We start from the raw sequence: 20,613 nt of genomic DNA on the forward strand, positions 1-20,613 counted from the left end.
GCTTCTTTACAGTGTACGGTGACCATAGACTACATCTCCCACAATGCATGTTGATTTTCTGACCTGCAAATGAACGGCAATGTACCGCGAGAAAGCAGTGTTTCCATATCCAGAGCATAAAGATAGCAGCAAACAGCTATTAGCTAGTGCAGATATAGTGGAGTAAACACTGTTAGCATTGTTAGCATTGTTAGCATCTTTTGCACCATTTGCCGCTGGCCACCGGCTCAGCTGTCGCCATGTTGAGAGCCATGGGGAGGCAATCCTTCTCCTCCTCACAGTAAAAAACATGTTGCACCTTTCACATTTTATACACATTTTATACAGTTTTTACTGCAAAGTTATATGCAGTCAAATATCTGTCCGGTGAATGAATGTGCGTCCTTTTTATATGTCCATGACCAACGGCGACTTACTGACTTACTTCAATAAGTTCCGCCACATTCAGAGACGCCGTTCGTCTGACTGTGCTAAGAATGCAAAAACAAACAAAAAAGATGATCTCTGACACGAGTGCGAAGGCGTGAGGCACGAGGTTGCTAAGTTTTTATTTGGGGAATCGGATGACGTCGCGTTCGAGGACCGCCGTGTCTGCGAGCGCTCGGCGACGCCGCCCGCTGGAATGTGCAGAACATCGCGTCCTGGTGAGGAAACAACGAGGAGCTTTCATGTTCACGCTCTCCTTGCTCAAGTGATTTAGTTTCTGTCCAACAGCTCGAGAGGAAACCGAGAAAGAAAGGACGGGAAGGAGCCTACAAACGCCCAGTGGTGTGACTTTTACATATTTACACTGACATGACATGTTTTTATGTTTTATGAACACTATGTGGAGACACCAAAGGGATATTTTGTCATTTTTTTCCAGACTAGTGGAAAGAAAACATCCAAAATACACATTCAGGTGTTTATTTTACTACTTTGTCTGTTTGCATGTGCAGATTTACCACAAAAGGTGACCATAGAATAATGCCTCATTTGCATATTTAAACATACAATTTAGGAAAACTTGTTATGTAGAAAACAATGATTGCTTTCATGTCAGTAATCAGCTGGTGAAGTTTAGTTCCATGTTTTTCCTTTTTCACCTGTAGTCTTCAAAACTTCTAATATTTTCTTATTTTAAGTCAGAGATTGGCTTTAAGTAGCGAAAACACATTAATAATACAACGCTTATATATATATATATATATATATATATATATATATATATATATTATACATATAAAAGTCAAACAGACCTAAACCAAAGTAATAAGTGGACCTTAATGAGGAATTCATTATTATAATAATTATATTATTATATTACATTTCTAAATAATTTCATTTTTTTTTATTTGTATTACCTTGAGCTAAAAACGATGAGGCGAGAAGACAATGAGCTCCTCATTAAGTGTTCGATGACGTGGTCGGTGCCGTGTTCGATGTTTGCAATGTTTGAAGCCGTGTTTGATGCCAAGGTTGATGCCGTGTTCGTTGACGTGTTCGATGTTTCGCGTGGTTGATGCCGTGTTCGATGTTTGCAGACGTGTTCAGTGATGTGGTCGGTGCCGTGTTTAATGCCGTGTTTGATGCCAAGGTTGATGCCGTGTTTGATGACATGTTTGATGATGTGGTTGATGCCGTGTTCGTTGACGTGTTCGATGTTTGCCGTGGTTGATGCCGTGTTCAATGTTTGCAGCCGTGTTCGGTGCCGTGTTCGATGACGTGTTCGATGCCGTGGTCGGTGCCGTGTTTGATGCCGTGTTTGATGCCGTGGTCGGTGCCGTGTTTGATGCCGTGTTCGGTGCCGTGGTCGGTGCCGTGGTCGGTGCCGTGGTCGGTGCCGTGTTTGATGCCGTGGTCGATGCCGTGGTCGGTGCCGTGTTTGATGCCGTGTTCGGTGCCGTGGTCGGTGCCATGGTCGGTGCCGTGTTTGATGCCGTGTTCGATGCCGTGGTCGGTGCCGTGTTTGATGCCATGTTTGATGCCAAGGATGATGCCAAGGTTGAAGCCGTGTTTGATGCCAAGGTTGATGCCGTGTTTAAGGACATGTTCGATGCCGTGGTCGGTGCCGTGTTTGATGCCAAGGTTGATGCCGTGTTCTATGTTTGCAGCCGTGTTCGGTGCCGTGGTCGATGCTGCGTACTGCTGTACTAGCCTCGGATGTGGCTCAGTCAGTGGTAGTGGGCTGTGGCGGTGATGTGACGAGACGGGCGGCGTTCCATCTTCCCAGTGAAGACCCTCCACGACGTTAGAGCTTGTTTTATACGAACAAGAAATATAAAAAACAGGAAGAACTGACATGGAGTCCCACTCTGCCGTGCTGCTTTACACTTCCTGACCCATACTGGGTTTATAAAAATCTGATTTCGTGCCGTAAACACAGTTATTCAACCAGTGACCTTCTTTAAATGTCACTTTTCACACCTGAGGGGGAACTTGGAAGCGAACGTGTGAACCTCTCCAGAGACACAACCCTCCTCCGCCCCTCGCCCGGAGCCAGGAGTTCACATCTGAACGTCCGACGGCAGCTGTGACCTCGAGTACCTGGGTTTCATTTCATATCCTGTTGCATGATGGGGGAGGGAGCAAGGCATTCTGGGAGTCGAGGGGAGATCAAAAAAAGCTGCAGATTGTTCCGCCTCGCTTTGCACAGAACAGCGTGTGCGTTTGGTTCCGTCAGTCTTGAACCACCGATGATAATGAACTGGAGGACATGGTGACTGAGTCCAGGCCTGGGTTGTTGTTGTTTAGAGGAGCTTGTTGGTGAACGGTGTTCAGATACAATCCTGGTAGATGTCTGCTGCCATCTAGTGGGGAAAGACTTTAGTGCATCTCCTCAGGTACTTGTAGTGTTTTGTCTTTTTAAATATATATATTTGAAATTCTCTTTTCATCCTGACTAATCTATGGATCGCAGCACTGAGTCAAAGCGTTAAAAATACTCAGACTTCAGTAGACGAGACTTATTTTTCTTTTTGCTTCTTTCCTTCATTCCATCTGCGCTGGAGTGTGATTCTCCCTGTTGAACTGTGTGTGTGTGTGTGTGTGTGTGTGCTGGACCCGCTGACAATGTTATGTTAAAATACTCAACTGGTGTTTACTTCATCCCAATTACAAGCAATATAAACAGCATATATGGTTAATATGTGACCTTTGCCTTTGTGTGGTCGTTTATTTTTTTTATTACATTTTATAAAAAATAAATAAACTGATGCTCCTGGCCATGAGTACACATTAGTACACACAAGTACACATTGTTGCAGCCTTGCATTAATGTTCTTCACAGAAAATGAGCCACAGCCAAAGAGTTTGAACAAAAGATTAATAGTATAATCTTTCTTTTGATGAGAAATGAAGATGGATTTACGGTTTACTTGTGATGAAGTATTAATATAAAACCAGCTGACTGTTTTCAGAGCAACACAAAATTGTCAATTTATAAATTAAAGTGTGTGTATATATACACACAAAATAAAAGCTGGAAAGACACATTTCTTTTCAAATTACCTTTTTTATTCAAGTTACCGAAACTAAATGAAAACAAACAGTCACCTCCAGTCCCACAAAACACTAGAAAAACATATTTCAAAAAAAGAAACTCAAACGTCCCATGATTTCACAGACTGTGGGTTTGGAATAACTGCAGAACTTAGAACCAAAATAAAATGTTTCACTTGAGAATAAAAAAATAAAAATCACATAAATCCCCCAAAATGAGCACACACACACACACACACACACACACACACACACACACACACACACACACACACACACACACACACACACACACACACACACACACACACACACACACACACACACACACACTGCTCGACGGAGCGCAAAACATCCGGAGAAATGGAACTCAGACGGCCTGAAATCACCTCGTTAACAATATTTTTGCCAAAATAAAAAACAAAAAAGGGGGTTTCTTTGTCCTAAACTAAAGTCCTCTTTCTTTCTTTCGAGTCAAGTTGTATTTCCTCGCTTTCCCACGAGAGGACGAGTCGCTGCTCGCCGTGACAGCGTCACCCTTCCCTCCCATCGGGAGTTGGCAAACTTCCCAGCTGCCTCAAACGCTCCACCAGGAAGTGGTCGGGGTTTAGCCCACCCTGAGGGGCGGAGCTACGAGGACCACGCCGTCGCCTCGCACGAACAGCATGGGGATGTTCCTCTTGGTCGACTGGAGACGCAAAAAAACATGAAAACATGTTTTACAACATGAACAAATATATAAACACAGAGTTCACACACATTCTGACTTTTCCATTACAAACATTTAGTGAAGTCTGGGTGTAAACAGTAAAAAGTGAGTAAATGTCGTATTTAAACTAACAATGAGAACACAAAGCATACAGTAAACCTTAAATGACTCAAATGAATGAGACAATAGTTTGATTAAAAGAATAAACATTTATATAGATGTCTGTATGTGTGCCTGCTTATATTTTGAGTCTCTTTTAAAAGCATATTCATTATTTCAAACTCAGCGTAAATGAACGTCATGAACACATGAATATAACACATTTACATGACTTTTACTAAACTTTTGGGATTTTAATTTCTTCCAAGGACTTTTCCAGGTCTGGAAATGAAATAATTCCATGACTTTTCCAGGTTTTCCATGACCGTAAGAACCCTGGAATTATTATTTCCACATTTATAACATGATCTGCCATCAAGACTTTCGTCTAAAACCCCGGAGCCAAAAAAAAAAAAAAAAGGTAATGCAGGAAGTAGCTCCTGTAAAATATCATCATGTGCATTGAGAACTACAGATGACAAGTAAAAGGAGAACATGTTGAACTTTGTGGTTTACACCAGACCAGCTAAACTAATCGAACAAAGGGATCTGCATCCGTCAATATGGATCAATAAGTAGCATCGGTAGTGTCAGGGATCTCTACAAGTTCTATTTGCTCCTTTTTTGTGCCGATCCGATCCCGAGTCTACCTTCAGTGCATGTAAACGCTCCTTTGTGGGCGGAGCCAGCAGCCGTTACCTTGTACAGCTCTTCGTACGTCTCCTCGTCGATCTCCACCGTCGTCACCGTCTCCTCCACGTCGCCCAGGATCATGTTCAGGTGCTGGTCGTAGGCCTGGGACAAACGAGTGCTCATTAGACGACACGCAGGTACCGGGTTGTGTGTGTGTGTGTGTGTGTGTGTGTGTGTGTGTGTCTTACATGCAGGCGGCCCCGGAGCTCCCGGTCGTTCCTCATCTTGACGTAGATCCTCTCGTCCAGACTCAGTCGGATCAGATCCAGCGGCTCCTCCACCGTGTTGGTGGTCGGTTGCTGCAGCAGATGGAAGTTAGTCAGGTTTCAAAGACTTCAGAGACAAAAACAACTAAATAAATGACATGGAGTGGACCGCTGCGTTCATAACCCAGAAGGTTGTTGCAAAATATTCAGAGCAAGCAAAATGAGACAAACACAGTTGATGTAACCCGCAGGTCGGTTTAAAGCCACTTTAAATCTACATTTTATCAGATATGTGCTCTTGGATATCAGCAGGAAAGAAAATAAATAAATAAAATATCTTATTGATTTAACAAATCCTCATCTTAGGAAACCAAATCTGCATATTAGTGGACGAAGAGGAGGAAATATTCTGTCCTCTGCTCTAAAAACAACATTTTGCTGCGTCTACTTCCTCGTTGCTTGGTTTGAAATAAATAGAAAATGTCATAATAGTTATATGAAACTTATTGGAAAGCGACTAGACGAGCAAATAAAGGCTGATAATCATAAATATTGTATTTTGGTTCCCGTTGTAGAAATTGTTCCCATTAGAAAATAGAGCAGCAATGTGGGAAAACGGGTTAAAATACTTTATTTATTGTTCAGCAGACTAGTTATGACTAAACCTCGAGGTTAGAACTCATTCATAAACAAATACACACGTTGTTGTTGTTTACATTTCACTAGTTCTATGTTTAGAGGAACATAAGCAGCTGAGAGCCGATGATAAAGAGATGAGAGAAACTCAAAACACCAAAGAAGAAGAAGTGCGCGCATACGTTTGCGCATGCGCACAAGAGTAGTAGGAGTGCAGAGACTCCGACTTGTCAACTAATAAACTCACGAAACGTTTTGGGTTGCCGTGCATTAAAGAATAACACGTGCGACCGTGTGCAGTTAACACACACTGAGGAAGCGCGTTACACAAAGAGAACACACACACACACACACACACACACACACACACACAGTAGCGGCAGCATCGCGTGCTCCTGAAGGCCGCTCGCGCCGCGTTCACGGAGCTCAAACTAACGACAGAGAACCGATAACCCTCCGGAACACGCGCGCGAGGGTCGGAGCTGCCCGCGTGCGTCTCTCTGGGTGGATGAACGCACGCGGGGCTCGAGCCCAACGGCACAAAGTCACGCGGAGGCACCAACCTGCTCCACTTCGTCCGCCATCATGGTTGCGTCTGCGTTGTGTGGGCTGACCGGAAACGGAGGTTGCCAGGTCCGTGCCGTAAACACGCGCTTTCAGACCCCGACGTTTGAGTTGGTTTAAATAGTTCAGGGATTTGAGCGCGACGTGCAGGGGAATAAAGTTATTTATTAAACATCATGTGTTGTGATGTCATAACGAGTCAAAACCATGCATTTAAAATGTTACTATTTTAAGTTTCATTAGCTAAATGTACTTAAGTATAAAAAGGGAAAGTACTGACTATGCACCATGGGTCATGTCTGTCCTATTATTTATTATTATATTAATGGATTATTAGCATTATTAATACATAAGAAGGATTTTTATTTCATATTATTTTTAAAATATTTTGCATTTTTGTTATACTGTATTGATTACCTGTATGCATAAATGCTGATGTAGTGAAATGTCCTATTGCGGCATTATATCTATCTATCTATCTATCTATCTATCTATCTATCTATCTATCTATCTGTGATTTTAAACATATAACAATCATACATATATATTTATATATATATATATATATATATATATATATATATATATATATATATATATATATATATATATAAACTGATCACTTGTTTTATGTGAAATATTAATCTGAAACGTCACCAATAACTAGTTGTTCAACACATGAAGTGGAGTAAAAAAGTACAATATTTCCCTCTAAATTGTGGTGGAGTAGAAACAGGAAGTAGCATTAAACTACTCAAGTAACGTTGCCTACAAGTACCTCAAAACGGAGTAAATATACGTTGTAAAGTTCGACACCTGGACTTATACGTATACTCAAATAAAATCATAAAGACTACAAACTCGTGTTCTCTTTCATTTGTAGTAGAAACGTGTTTTTATGCTTTGCTTTCTTCTAAAATGCATTGCTAACCTGGCAACATGCTACTTGCACATCGATTCATCATATTTACTCACATTATCGTAACCATATCACACATGTGGAGTAAAGTTATGATGTTTTACGTACATTTTAATGATGAAAAAAGTCTGTTCTGTAACTTAAGTATCAGCTTGAACGCAGACATCTTTGTGCGGGGCCTCAATTCGTACTTTTGCTCACTACGCATGCGTGCTGGGAGGATAAGTTGCAAACCTGGCAACCGCTGCAGCGTGAATTTAAGCAGTACCACTCGTTACTCTCCTCCTCTCTCTCTCTCTCTCTCTCTCTCTCTCTCTCTCTCTCTCTCTCTCTCTCTCTCTCTCTCTCTTTCCAGACCTTTCCGTCCTCCATGGCTGCAGCAGCAGTCCTGCGCGGACTAAACAAGGTGAGTGTTAAATTAAACATATTAAATTGCGACATTCAGAAGGTAAAACAATATGATGACGTCAGCTATATTAAAAACCGAAGCGTTGGCTTGTGGGAAAAACTGCGAGATTCTCTGTGTTAGTTTAAATAAAGACTTGATTTAAGTGCTTTTATTGTCCATACGAGGCTGCATCATCTTATTTAGATATGAGGATCTAGTTATGACGTCATCTTTGTGACTGTACTCACTCTCACCCTCACACACACACACACACACACACACACACACACACACACACACACACACACACACACACACACACACACCGTGTTTATGCCACGTATGCGTCTGTCCTGCAGCTATTTGGAAAAGTTGATAAAAGGTCAAATTAAAGGCGCAGTAGCACATTTTCTCCGTATTATACAGACTTTTGCAGACTATATATATACAACATACATTAATTATACATCTGAGAAGCTGTGACCATCAAATATTTAGCATGTGTTGTTGTTTGTAGTTTTTGTGTGTAGATCATTTACTTTAATACTAATCTCCAGCTGCATCACTTTTTTTTTTATTTTGTGCGTGTTTCCTTTCTGTTCCTATATGCGTGTGTGTGTGTGTGTGTGTGTGTGTGTGTGTGTGTGTGTGTGTGTGTGTGTGTGTGTGTGTGTGTGTGTGTGTGTGTGTGTGCGCCTCCTCTCCCAGTTCAGCCCAGTGCTCCATACTGGTGTGTGCAGGCTGAGGAGGCAGAGCAGCGCAGTGGACAAACCCATTCCTCCCTCAGCTGAGCGGCTCTGTGGGGGAAGAGATCCCTGCTACAGTTATACACAGTTATTACACGTTATTAAACATTGCTAATATATATATATATATATATATATATATATATGTATATATGTATATATATATATATATATATATATATATATATATATATATGTATATATACATATATATATGTATATATATATATATATATATATATATACCTTTATTAAACGTTTGCTTCTTCTTTCTTTCCTCGTTGCTTTTCTCTTCTCTCAGAGTGTTTAAAGACAGATATAGTGATCATTACATTGTTTATGGTCGATGGTGCAATAATACAACTAAGAGCGATTTATAAAACAGTTTGTCCATTTTCTCCTCTGTTCTCTCTCTCTCTCTCTCTCTCTCTCTCTCTCTCTCTCTCTCTCTCTCCTTTCTCTCTCTCTCTCCACATCCTGCAGGATTCAATGTGGCACCGAACAGACACAAGATGGCGCCAGACCGCCAGAAGAATAAAGAAGTGAACAACCTCAGGAGCTGCTGTAGGTCTTTGTAGATCTGTGTAGATCTTTGTAGATCCTTGTAGATCTTTGTAGATCATTGTAAGTCCTTGTAGATCATTGTAGGTCCTTGTCGATCCTTGTAGATCTTTGTAGATCATTGTAGGTCCTTGTCGATCCTTGTAGATCTTTGTAGATCATTGTAAGTCCTTGTAGATCATTGTAGGTCCTTGTCGATCCTTGTCGATCTTTGTAGATCCTTGTAGATCTGTGTAGGTCTTTGTAGATCTTTGTAGATCATTGTAGGTCCTTGTAGGTCTTTGTAGATCCTTGTAGATCTTTGTAGGTATTTGTAGATCTTTGTAGATCCTTGTAGGTCTTTAGTACGACTGAGTGGGAGATAACAACTTAATGCTCTTAATATCTTTATATTATCTTTATATTAATGCTCTTGATATCAAACACATTTATGGTTCTGATGCAAACTGTGTACAATAAATGAATAAAGTCATATTGTGTCACTTTGACGTCGTCAAACCGTCTGTTGAATCTTTCAGTGTTGGTGAATGAAAATGATGGAACTGGAATTACACACTGGTCTGGTGTCTGAGTGTTACTATGGAAACACTGGTCAGCAGGTGTCTGAGTGTTACTATGGAAACACTGGTCAGCAGGTGTCTGAGTGTTACTATGGAAACACTGGTCAGCAGGTGTCTGAGTGTTACTATGGAAACACTGGTCAGCAGGTGTCTGAGTGTTACTATGGAAACACTGGTCAGCAGGTGTCTGAGTGTTGCTATGGAAACACTGGTCAGCAGGTGTCTGAGTGTTGCTATGGAAACGCTGGTCAGCAGGTGTCTGAGTGTTGCTATGGAAACACTGGTCAGCAGGTGTCTGAGTGTTGCTATGGAAACACAAGAGAACAACTTAACACTGAGGTGAGGCGTGTCTATCTCAGGACCTCTAGTTAGAGACTGCCATTAGCAAGCTAGCTGGTTAGCTAGCACGCTATAAATAAATGCATGAATGAATGACATTTAAATATTATTTTTGTAATCATTTACTAACACTTTATAAATTATCTTATTAATCATCTATAAGTCCTTAATACTTAATTTACAAATGGGGGATCCATCATTTATAAAGTATGAAAACCCAATCATGAAACGCATAATAGTCAAGCTTATTAATCAAAAATAAAACATTTATAACTGTTTATGAATTCCATGCTAATGAGTTACTAATGAGTGCTCATGTTATTCATGCTTTACTAATGCTAAATACTGTGTAGTTATTATAAAGTACCAGAAACCATGTCGCTCAGCGTCTGTTGAAGACCAGGTGGCTGCAGGCTCATCGACGTCCACCAGAGGCCAGTGTTGGACCACACAACACACATTCCTCTCTTCCACTGTCAGACCCCTGAAGGTCTAAGATGAAGAACGGTTCCACTGAAGGGAATGTTATAATCAAATTAAAGTTAAAGGACAGAAAGACCGCTGTGATTAGGAGAAAGGGCGACAGTGTCTCACATAAATAACGGTCATATTCACAACAATGAGTATTCAGTTATAGATTCACTTCATGATTTAACGTGAGACGCAGCTCCTTTATGTTTATGTGTAATTGTATGAATTAATTTAGGCCCCCGGATAAGCAGCATCACGTTTCCATATACTGGTTTCATTTAGATATTTATTATATTTTTTGGAGCTCAAGGTCGTCCAAAGAACATTTTGGAAATGTTATATTGGGATCGAACCAAAAGTCCAATGAAACGCATGGACGTGAAGACTTTTGAACCTCGACTTTTTCTCGTTTCTTTGTTTGATCATATTTGTTGTTTTTTTACAACAATACTTTGCTTGAAACAATCACATGTAAGTACAAGTCAAGTACACTCACATCTTGTATCCTCATAAACCTCCAGAACATGATTATAATTTCAAATTGTTCCCCAAGTTAATGTGCCAGGTACTTTATGTTTGTTTGTTGATACCTAAATAGCCGTCTATGTGTCTTCTCTCTATATAATGAGGCACCATGAAGGCACATGTGTAAAGTGATAATATGGCCCTAAAGCTGACAAATGTAAGCTTGATTTTTTAAATTCTTCATATCTCTTGTGAATACATAACTTTACTCAGGTGGTATATAGGTTTTGGTGATGGGAATTGGTTTACCAAAGGTCTTAGGTTCACAAAAGCAGTGGAATATATAAATAAAATGGTAGACACATGTAAATAAATGTATAATACCATATTTTGTATTATCGTTTTTTGAGTAGAAGTGTTGTCTGTCACTACTTTCATCAAAATGAGAGACCGGACCGCACTGAGGGTCTCTTCCTCATCAGAGGAGGAGGGATCACCATCAGGGAGCTCCTCTACATCACCCTGTCTCAGACACGTTGTCCTCTGTGTGACCTTCAAGGTCACACAGAGGACAACGTCTCTTTGACAGGAAACCTTCCCTCAGAAGTCATTTTCTGCAGAAAGAGAGACGGTTAGAAAGCTTTCACGTGTTTGCCCCTCCCCCGTGTCACGTGAACCATCACTGGTGGTTATGTGGGGTTATGGCCCTGAAGCTTCTTGAAGATTATATAAATTGCATTTTATAGTGACCTCAATATCGTGCAAAACAACCAAAACAAATGTGTGTCAAATTTTGATATTTCTGATATGTTTTATGTTTAGATTGAACCCAAAGGACACCGATGCTTCGTCACAAGGAGTTTAAGGAGTGGACCCGAATGCCGATGCAACAGTTCAAAAGTTAGTTTATTATAACAAAAAACAAGAAAAAACACTATACAATACACAGTGACACACATGACACGCAGTACGAGCCAACACTGGAGACACACAGGGTTTAAATACACAGTGGAGGGGCTGGTGATGAGTCACAGCAGGTTAATAATCAGGGACAAGGCAGACAATCCCAGGGGCAGGAAGTGCAGGGAAGACAAGGAATACAAAATAAAACAGGAAACAAGAACCCACATCATGACATGCGGACAGCATGTGTGCAGGACGCTGAACACATATAATGTCAATTTTATGTTTACCCAGTTGGCCCCATTAATTTAGGAACATTCTTTAAATATGAAGCAAAAAAAAATCAATCATTTATTTAGAGACGTTAAACATTGAATGGGGTCAGAATGACCACTAATATAACAGGAGGTGAAGAGCTGGTTATATATATATATATATATATATATATATATATATATATATATATATATATATATATACTATGCATCCCCTTAATAACTTATTCGGTGAGAACCAAACTGAGTTGATGCACCAACACGACGTGTTTACGCCTCATTACTGATTTCTTTCTCCTTTCCTTCACAAAAAAAAAGACAAAAAAAACTAAATTTACATTCCATGCGAGGATCTAAAAATACACTCTGACAAGCGGAGGAAGGGCCAGGAGATGAAAGTTGAGAATGAAGGGCTGGGCAGGAGGGATGATGATTAATATCTGAGCGTGAGCGATGACAACGCGTACCTGGTGGGCCGGCCTGACCCGGAATAGACCTTCACATCACCGGGACTGACAGCTGATTCATGAGGATTTAATTATGGATGAAGCCAAGGCCGACGGAGACATACAGGGTCACGTACTAATATGTATATATATATATATATATATATATATATATATATATATATATATATATATATATATATATATATATATATATACACATGTATACGCAATGGAAAACATACAAAGTCCTTCAGCAGCAAGTTTAGTTTTCTCTCTTCAGAACTATTCAAAACACGATGAGCGGAGGAAGAGACGCAATTCTCATCATTTACTTGCAAAAATCAATAAATACCGCCGTCGCCCTTTAGTGGTGAGCATCCAGTCATGCAGAGACACAACATGTGAACAGGAAGTATTCATTTATTAATTTTTAGTTTTTCTTTTGGTCTCTGATTTCCAGTAAAAAAGAGACAGGGTGTCGACAAACACAAAACGCAGGACTTTCACCCAGGAGACCGCTGCTCATGTCTCCAGAACCGAGTCAACGGTTACCGTAAAAGTCGGGTTACAAGCCGTTCTTACCTCCGGTCAGTGTCCCGCTGTAGCAAGCTAGGAGCAATGCTAGCTAGTGCTGCTGCTAGCTCCCAGCTGCTAGCTCCCCGCTGCTGCTGCTAGCTTCCCACTGCTGCTGCTGCTGCCCGCGTCCCCTCTGCCCGAGTCGGGTGTCGAGCCGGGGCTGGTCCTGCTACCTTCGGTGGTTGTCAGGGAGCTAGCGGAGCGCTAGCGGAGTTAGCGGGGATCTAGTGGAAGTTAGCGTGGAACTAGCATGAGCGGCAGCTGGCTGCAGCGGGGAGCAAACGGGGACACTGACTGAAGGAAGTAGCGGCGTGTAACCCGACTTTTACGGTATTTACCCGTTGTATTGTGTAACTGACACCAGGAGCAAAACCAGAGAAGATATTTTAACGAACAAGCAAATCTCCAAACACAAGTTTGTTTCTGAACTTTCTTTCCCGTTGGATTAAAAGTTGACGTTTTGCACGTGGAGTTTATGTGTGTTCGACTTTAGAGATTTTAAACGAGGCTTTTCAAAGACGGAGACGAGCACATTTTCGGATGAGAAGTTGGTTCTGATCTGAGTTGGTCCTTGGTTGCATTTAATATCGGGTCTGAGCCGCGTGAAGGGGCTGATTTGGCTGAATTCAAAACTCAACTTATTATTAGTATGAGGGACACCTTAAATGTGGAATTCTCTGTAATTTGGATCATTAATTCCTTCTCAACTCAAAGTAAATGTACAATGACGTCATTGGTGCCACTGAAGTTTTCCGCACCTATCATGGAGAAGGGGAGGAGTTACTGCAGATTTAGGCTGCGACCCGCTGAAGCCTATTTGGAGCAAGGAGTGAGTGGAGAAAAGAAGAGGAAGAAAGAGGAATGGAAGATGAAGATGAAGATGACAGACAGGAGAAGGGAAAAGGCAGGATGACAGGAGAGGATGAATTAACATGTTTAACATTGCAGTCAGAACGGACTGCAAGGCGTCAAATGACCCTCAAAAGGAAAGATGGTTGTTGTTATTACATCCTAATACGACTTCAATGTTTTTGTGTCATTGGATTGGTGCGAGTGGGACGATCACTTAGTCGTAGAGACACTGAGTGAGAGCAAAATGTGAAAGTAAAACAACTTGTTTAGTTCACTTTCGACCCTTGGGGATGAAATTGTTCGTTCTTAATTTGTAAACATGCTGGTAGGTTATGTTTTTATCCTTCTCGGTGCATCGATGGAGCCGATAACAGGAACAGGTGCAGATCAATGGACATGAACGGTCAGGGGGTCAATGCACTCTCACAGCTCACGGAGGCTGAGGAGCAGCGCTTGTTATCCAGACTAATCACTGCATCATGGAGTCAGCTGGTGGAGCGGTACTTCTTCTGCTTGGCACGATGAAAACTAATGGACATCAGCAGAGTGTCCGTTAACACATGCATTCATCACTGAGCTTCAACCAGGAATAGAGAGGAGATTATTCATTAATCACTCTCACTGTCTCACCTTTTACCGCCCGGTGATACCACACGTGGGTTTCTATTTTCTGTTGATAGCAGGAGAGTTTATGTTTAGTTTATTGAACAATAGAAACATGAAATAAGAAAAAACAACTTTACACAGCCATAGTCTGCCACAGGTTTTTGCAGTCTATGCTTCATGTGTCAAAGCTGCATTCTCTCTCCTGACCACCAGGGGGAAACTCCTCTGGTTGTATAGAAGTATATGCTCCATGTGTTAAAGCTGCATTCTCTCTCCTGACCACCAGGGGGCAACTCATCTGGTTGTATAGAAGTCTATGCTTCATGTGTTAAAGCTACATTCTCTCTACTGACCACAAGGGAGCAACTCCTCTGGTTGTATAGAAGTATATGCTCCATGTGTTAAATCTGCATTCTCTCTCCTGACCACCAGGGGGCAACTCATCTGGTTGTATAGAAGTCTATACTTCTTGTGTTGAAGTTGCATTCTCTCTCCTGACCACCAGGCGGTGACTCATCAGGTTGTATAGAAGTATATGCTTCATGTGTTAAAGCTACATTCTCTCTGACCACCAGGGGTGACTCTTCCGGTTGTATAGAAGTCTATGCTTCATGTGTTGAAGCTGCATTCTCTCTACTGACCACAAGGGAGAGACTCCTCTGGTTGTATAGAAGTATATGCTCCATGTGTTAAAGCTGCATTCTCTCTCCTGACCACCAGGGGTGACTCCTCTGGTTGTATTGAAGTCTATGATTCATGTGTTAAAGCTCAATTTATGTCTCAATCTCTAGTTTCAAGTCTTCTTCAATACAGCATGATGTTCATTTAGTAAATTATGGTCATTTAGAGTCAAACAGACCATAATGCCTCGTGATTGACAGGTCGCTACCGCGGCTGAGAATATTTTAACTTTAGGCGTGGAACCATAGGAAAGCAATGATTTTTGGGGGAACGTATTTCTTGCGACGCACCTTTTTTCACACCTGGTTTAAAAAGAAAAAAATCAAAATGGCAACTTGAGGCTTCAAAACCGTAGTCCAGTGACGTCCGCACTGATTTCACATGAAGTCATCCAATCGTTGAAAACAAAACACACTTTGCTTTTCATCGGACGGCAGCGATTCGTTTCCGTGTGTGTAGAAACCAACACGTCGTTTATCTCAGAGCTCGTTAAAGGAAGCTACCAAACCACAGAGGCGGCGCGCCGGTCCAGAGGACGTAATTGTCCGTAACCTCATTAAAGCTGAGAAATGGGGACCAATGAGCAGCCGAGAAAAAAAAAGAGGCTTCACATGATGAATATATTAAAGCCGTATCTGACAGCAGCAATGTGTTCTGTGCACTGGAGCTTGTTGCAGACTGAAGGGATCATTTATTACGCAGCTTGTTAGACCAAAAGCAGTTGTTGCTGCTCGGCATGCATGTAATCTGCATGTATCGGTGTGTGTGTGTGTGTGTGTGTAGCAAACCGGGAGCCACTGCAGAGGTAGTCCCGTGTGCATTAGTCCTGCATTAATGTGGATGCTGCTAATGCTAATGCTAACCACCAGTGGGCGACTCTTCTGGTTGTATAGAAGTCTATGCTTCATGTGTTAAAGCTGCATTCTCTCTCCTGACCACCAGAGGGTGACTCCTCTGGTTGTATAGAAGTATATGCTTCATGTGTTAAAGCTGCATTTTCTCCTGACCACCAGGGGTGACTCCTCTGGTTGTATAGAAGTCTGTAGCGATCACAAAGCAACGCTACATGACCACAAGCACACACAAAAGAGGCGCTAAATTACCCCAAAAATGTACCAAACATTTTAAAAAGAAATGACGCATAATGACTACAAACAAATTAAAGTGACTACAAAGAGAGATAAAATGACCACAAACGTGAAACGACTAAAAAACAGATGCAAAATGGCCGTAAATAGACACAAACATTACTCCAAAGAAACTCAAAATGATGTAAAGTTACTTCATAATATAATGACTGAAGACAGTTTGGCAGTTTTCGGCCCTTAAGAGAATGTGCAGCGGAAAGAGGCTTTTTTAATAACGTTGAAATATTGCAGCTGATTTTTTAGCCAATTCCAGGAAAGGTATCAAATCCATACATTCCACATTATGAAGATTAAGTTGAGCTGAGGCGTCATTAGCTCCATCGGCTAACGGGTTCATTTAATGCTCTCACAGCCAGCGTGTCATGGCGTCTCCTCCGCCATCAGCTGGGCTTCATCATCGCAAATGAGAGAGAAAGGATGGATGGAGGATAGAGTGATACGTGTTGGCAATGCTCTTTCCTTATATAATGTATTAATCTCCGTTATAGGAGTCAGATCCTCAGCGAGAGGAGGGAAAAAAGAGGTGGAGAGAGAGAGAGAGAGAGAGAGAGAGAGAGAGATGGACGCCGTGATGACGGAGGAGAGGAAGCGGGAGAGAGAAATGAATGTTGGCGTTCTGCTGCGAATTACACTTTACAAAATGAATTATGTGACTACACGGAGCGCCGCTGTGTGTGTGTGTGTGTGTGTGTGTGTGTGTGTGTGTGTGTGTGTGTGTGTGTGTGTGTGTGTGTGTGTTGAATGTGAACGTTGTATCCTTTATTTCTTTGTGGTTTTAGTAAAAAAAATGGTATGCCTATAATGACTTTGGTTATTTCTTGATATTCCCTCTTTTATTTTGGTTCAGCGGCAAATACCTGCAAAACTAGCAACACTCCCATGAGCCTCAGCGGGACTTTTTTTTGTTGCAATTAGTGCTAACGAGCTAATGCTAACATGCTAAACTAAGATGGAGAACATGGTAAATATGCTCAACATCAGCAAGCAGCCTCACAGAGTCGGCAGCACGGCTGCAGACTCTTTTCTTTCAGTCGGATAATTACTACACAGCACCTTCAAAGGCTTTGTGTGTGTGTGTGTGTGTGTGTGTGTGTGTGTGTGTGTGTGTGTGTGTTTGAGTGCCTCTTGGGGATTGCCTAATTATTCAAAGAAGCCAGCAGTAACTGCTGCAGAGAGGTAGGATGCACACCCTCCTGGTCCCATGTTGGTAGACCATGAAGCTTATTTTTCTACAAAACATAAAACGAATCACGTGACTAATAACTTGACACAATAAGTCAGCGTTGACTTTTAGGGTTTTTGTGGTTTTTGATGCTTCCATGTTGTGAAGTTTGAACGGAGGCGGATGCATTATTCTCCGGAACACCAGAGGGCGCACAAACAAATTCAACTGTGAAATATGTAAAAGGCAACGAGTGTAACTCAGAGATTTAACCAACGAGGAGGGACTGTACTTATCTGTAAACTCATATCTCATATTCATGAATGCTGTATTGCCTTTGTACGAACCTGAAACAAGTTATTTATTGAAAAGCATTGTGAAGAAATGACGATTAAATATCCGGTAAATTGTTTGATTTGGCTGCAAAGTTTATACTTTTGACATTTTGTGTCATCCCTCCATATTTAAATAGATCTTTTATTAAATTCAAAGGTATAACCTATCGCTTCATGCAATGCAGTAGCAGTAGTGCGTGTTTTATTCAGTCAAGCATTACGTACAATGCAATAAGAAAATAAACCTAATATAAACAATGATAATAATCTAATATACAAAAAAGAAAGACGGTAAAATCACCACAATAGACTCAGACGAAAAGGAGAAATGTCGGGAAAGATTGCTGGAGATGGAAACTCTTCCTTGCAGGCGGGAAGTTTTTCATGCAACTGCATTATGAATTCATCCGCTCCATGACGGAGGTCCACCAGAGGGCGAGCTGCAGAAATAATAACACACAAATACATACATTTATTATGCAGAGATTTATTGTTGCACCCCGACAGGGAAAATGTAATTTAGTGTAAAAGAAGGAAGTCATGGGGGGAGAATACAAAGGAAGGGAAAGACATAGAAAGATGGAGAGTTATGAGATATTATATCAGGTTGTGCTGAAATATAATACAAGAAATGAAAGAACATGAATAAATGTGTCAAACTGTTGTCGGTCAGTGGCGAGAAGGTAAACCGCTATAATCCGCTTTACTTAGCCTCGGCAAGCTGCTGGGTTTAACACACACACACACACACACACACACACACACACACACACACACACACACACACACACACACACACACACACACACACAAGCTGCAGAGCGGGGACTTGTTGGTGTATTGACGGGACACGAGATTGAAGTTGATTGATCCTATTAGGTTCTTTCTGTTGATACACACCTGAAAGAGATTCACAGACAAAGGAGGCGCACGCTAGCAAGCTCTCTCTCTCTCTCCCTCTCTCTCTCTCTCTCTCTCTCTCTCTCTCTCTCTCTCTGCACGACAGCAGAAAATAGAAGACTAAAACCAGACGAGGAGCGCTGCAGCATCCGACTTCCAAATCTCTGCAAAAAACTCCAAAGTAACGCACAACACCGAGCTGTAAGCGTGAGGTGAGAGAGGGAATTAAAGAGAGCAATCAGTGGTGTTTTCTACTGTTTCTATAGTTCCTCTGGTTGTATAGAAGTCTATGCTTCATATGTTAAAGCTGCATTCTCTCAACTGACCATCAGGGGGCGACTCCTCTGGTTGTATAGAAGTATATGCTTCATGTGTTAAAGCTGCATTCTCTCTCCTGACCACCAGGGGGCGACTCCTCTGGTTGTATAGAAGTCTATATAAATGACTCTACTTCTCTTGATGTATTCCCTCAGTAAACATTGTAAACATGAGTTTATTTCTCAATCTCTAGTTTCAAGTCTTCTTCAATACAGCATGATGTTCATTTAGTAAATTATGGTCATTTAGAGTCAAACAGACCATAAAGCAGGGGACGCTTTAGGGCGGGGCTACAAGGTGATTGACAGGTCGCTTCTCTACGTCACTCACAAATATGATGACTTCTGTTCACTGGTTTAAAAAAAACAAGATGGCGACGGCCAACTCAAGGCTTCAAAACATCAGTCCATAAACCTCTATGACTCCGCCCACTTCCTACATACCTGGAGATGGACCTATGTGACTGCAGAGTCCTGTGTGTTTCGATGTTACGTAACATGTGTGTGTATGTGAGGACAGTTCTCCATCAGAGGTTCTCCATCAGAGGCGAACAGAATTACTGTTGAAGGAATTTGACAAAATGCTCAAACAAAGAAATCCCAAATGTCTGCAGAGAGAGATTGCAGAGGGATTTGAATCCTCTCTGTTCTTCACGCGCTCAACACTTTGGCATTAATTAATTAATTAAAAAGTAAAAAGTTTTTTCTTGTTGTTGTTGCATTGTGGGTCTCGTTTCTCCTTCCTGTAAACCAACAGCGTATCATCGTGAGTCCGACCAGATGGAGGCCTGGCTGTGTGAGAGCCGGTCGACAGAAAACACTTATTTTATGTGTTTGTGTCACTTCCAGCCTCTGCATGGAACCCAGTATAATGCCGTTACTGATTATGAATGTAAGAAAAAAAAGTTGACAAAACTCAGACAATTAAACTTCTTGAAAACGGTATAAGGGCTACTTATAAACGTTTTAGTGAAACTTGAAATTCTCTACAGTATCTCACAAGAGTTACGGTATTTTAGCAATTTAAATGAATTTCATCGTCTTTGTGGTTGTGAAGGTGCCGTTTTTAAAACACACTTTCTTTTCGCGGTAAAAAAGAGGCGAACCGGGGGGCGGGGCTGAACGAGTACAAAAGTGGTGGAAAATAATCGAGAAGGGCTAAAGCGTGATATAAGCTAAACAGAATGAATTAAAAGCACCAGCAGGACATTTGGTGTCTCATGCATCTAAAAACAAAACTACCTGATTTGTGGACTTTTGGTTTTCACTCGGGACACAGGCAGCGGTCTCCTGGGTGAAAGTCGTGTGTTTTGTTCTTACTGATCCGTCCACTGCAGCCTCCGCTCTACACTGTCTGTCGCTTTATTTTACTATGTCACACAGACATTTACTTTGTACTCTGATTCTGCACATTTGAATAAAGGTATTTAAATACATATGTTTGCATGGGAATCCTTTGTTTATATGATTGGTGAAGACAGTTGAAGAAGTTGTGTTTTCTTGTATCGTATTCATCTATTTACGTGTTTGATATCATCATTCTTGCGTGGCCATTTTCTTCTGTAAACTCAAA

General features: G+C 41.4%; 1 protein-coding gene across 1 annotated transcript; it reads right to left on the reverse strand.

Annotated features, from left to right (window-relative positions):
• Positions 1-3,484: 3,484 nt before the first annotated feature.
• lsm3 (LSM3 homolog, U6 small nuclear RNA and mRNA degradation associated) lies at positions 3,485-6,432 on the reverse strand. The gene is made up of 4 exons (XM_079218341.1): positions 6,387-6,432; positions 5,170-5,280; positions 4,988-5,083; positions 3,485-4,168 (listed from the first exon to the last, which is right to left on the reverse strand). The coding sequence occupies exons 1-4, from the start codon at positions 6,408-6,410 to the stop codon at positions 4,088-4,090; spliced, it is 312 nt and encodes a 103-aa protein (XP_079074467.1). The 5' UTR covers positions 6,411-6,432; the 3' UTR covers positions 3,485-4,087.
• Between the last annotated feature and the right edge of the window lie 14,181 nt (positions 6,433-20,613).

The sequence above is a fragment of the Taurulus bubalis genome (assembly GCF_910589615.1).
Source record: "Taurulus bubalis genome assembly, chromosome: 5".
Lineage (NCBI taxonomy): Eukaryota > Metazoa > Chordata > Actinopteri > Perciformes > Cottidae > Taurulus > Taurulus bubalis.

Excerpts from the sequence above, each read along its gene's own strand:
- lsm3 (XM_079218341.1), bottom strand. The coding sequence starts at position 6,410 with ATGATGGCGGACGAAGTGGAGCAG. Across the intron at positions 5,281-6,386 it reads TGGCGGACGAAGTGGAGCAG|CAACCGACCACCAACACGGT; the intron begins GTTGGTGCCTCC and ends CATCTGCTGCAG. Across the intron at positions 4,169-4,987 it reads CGTACGAAGAGCTGTACAAG|TCGACCAAGAGGAACATCCC; the intron begins GTAACGGCTGCT and ends TTGCGTCTCCAG.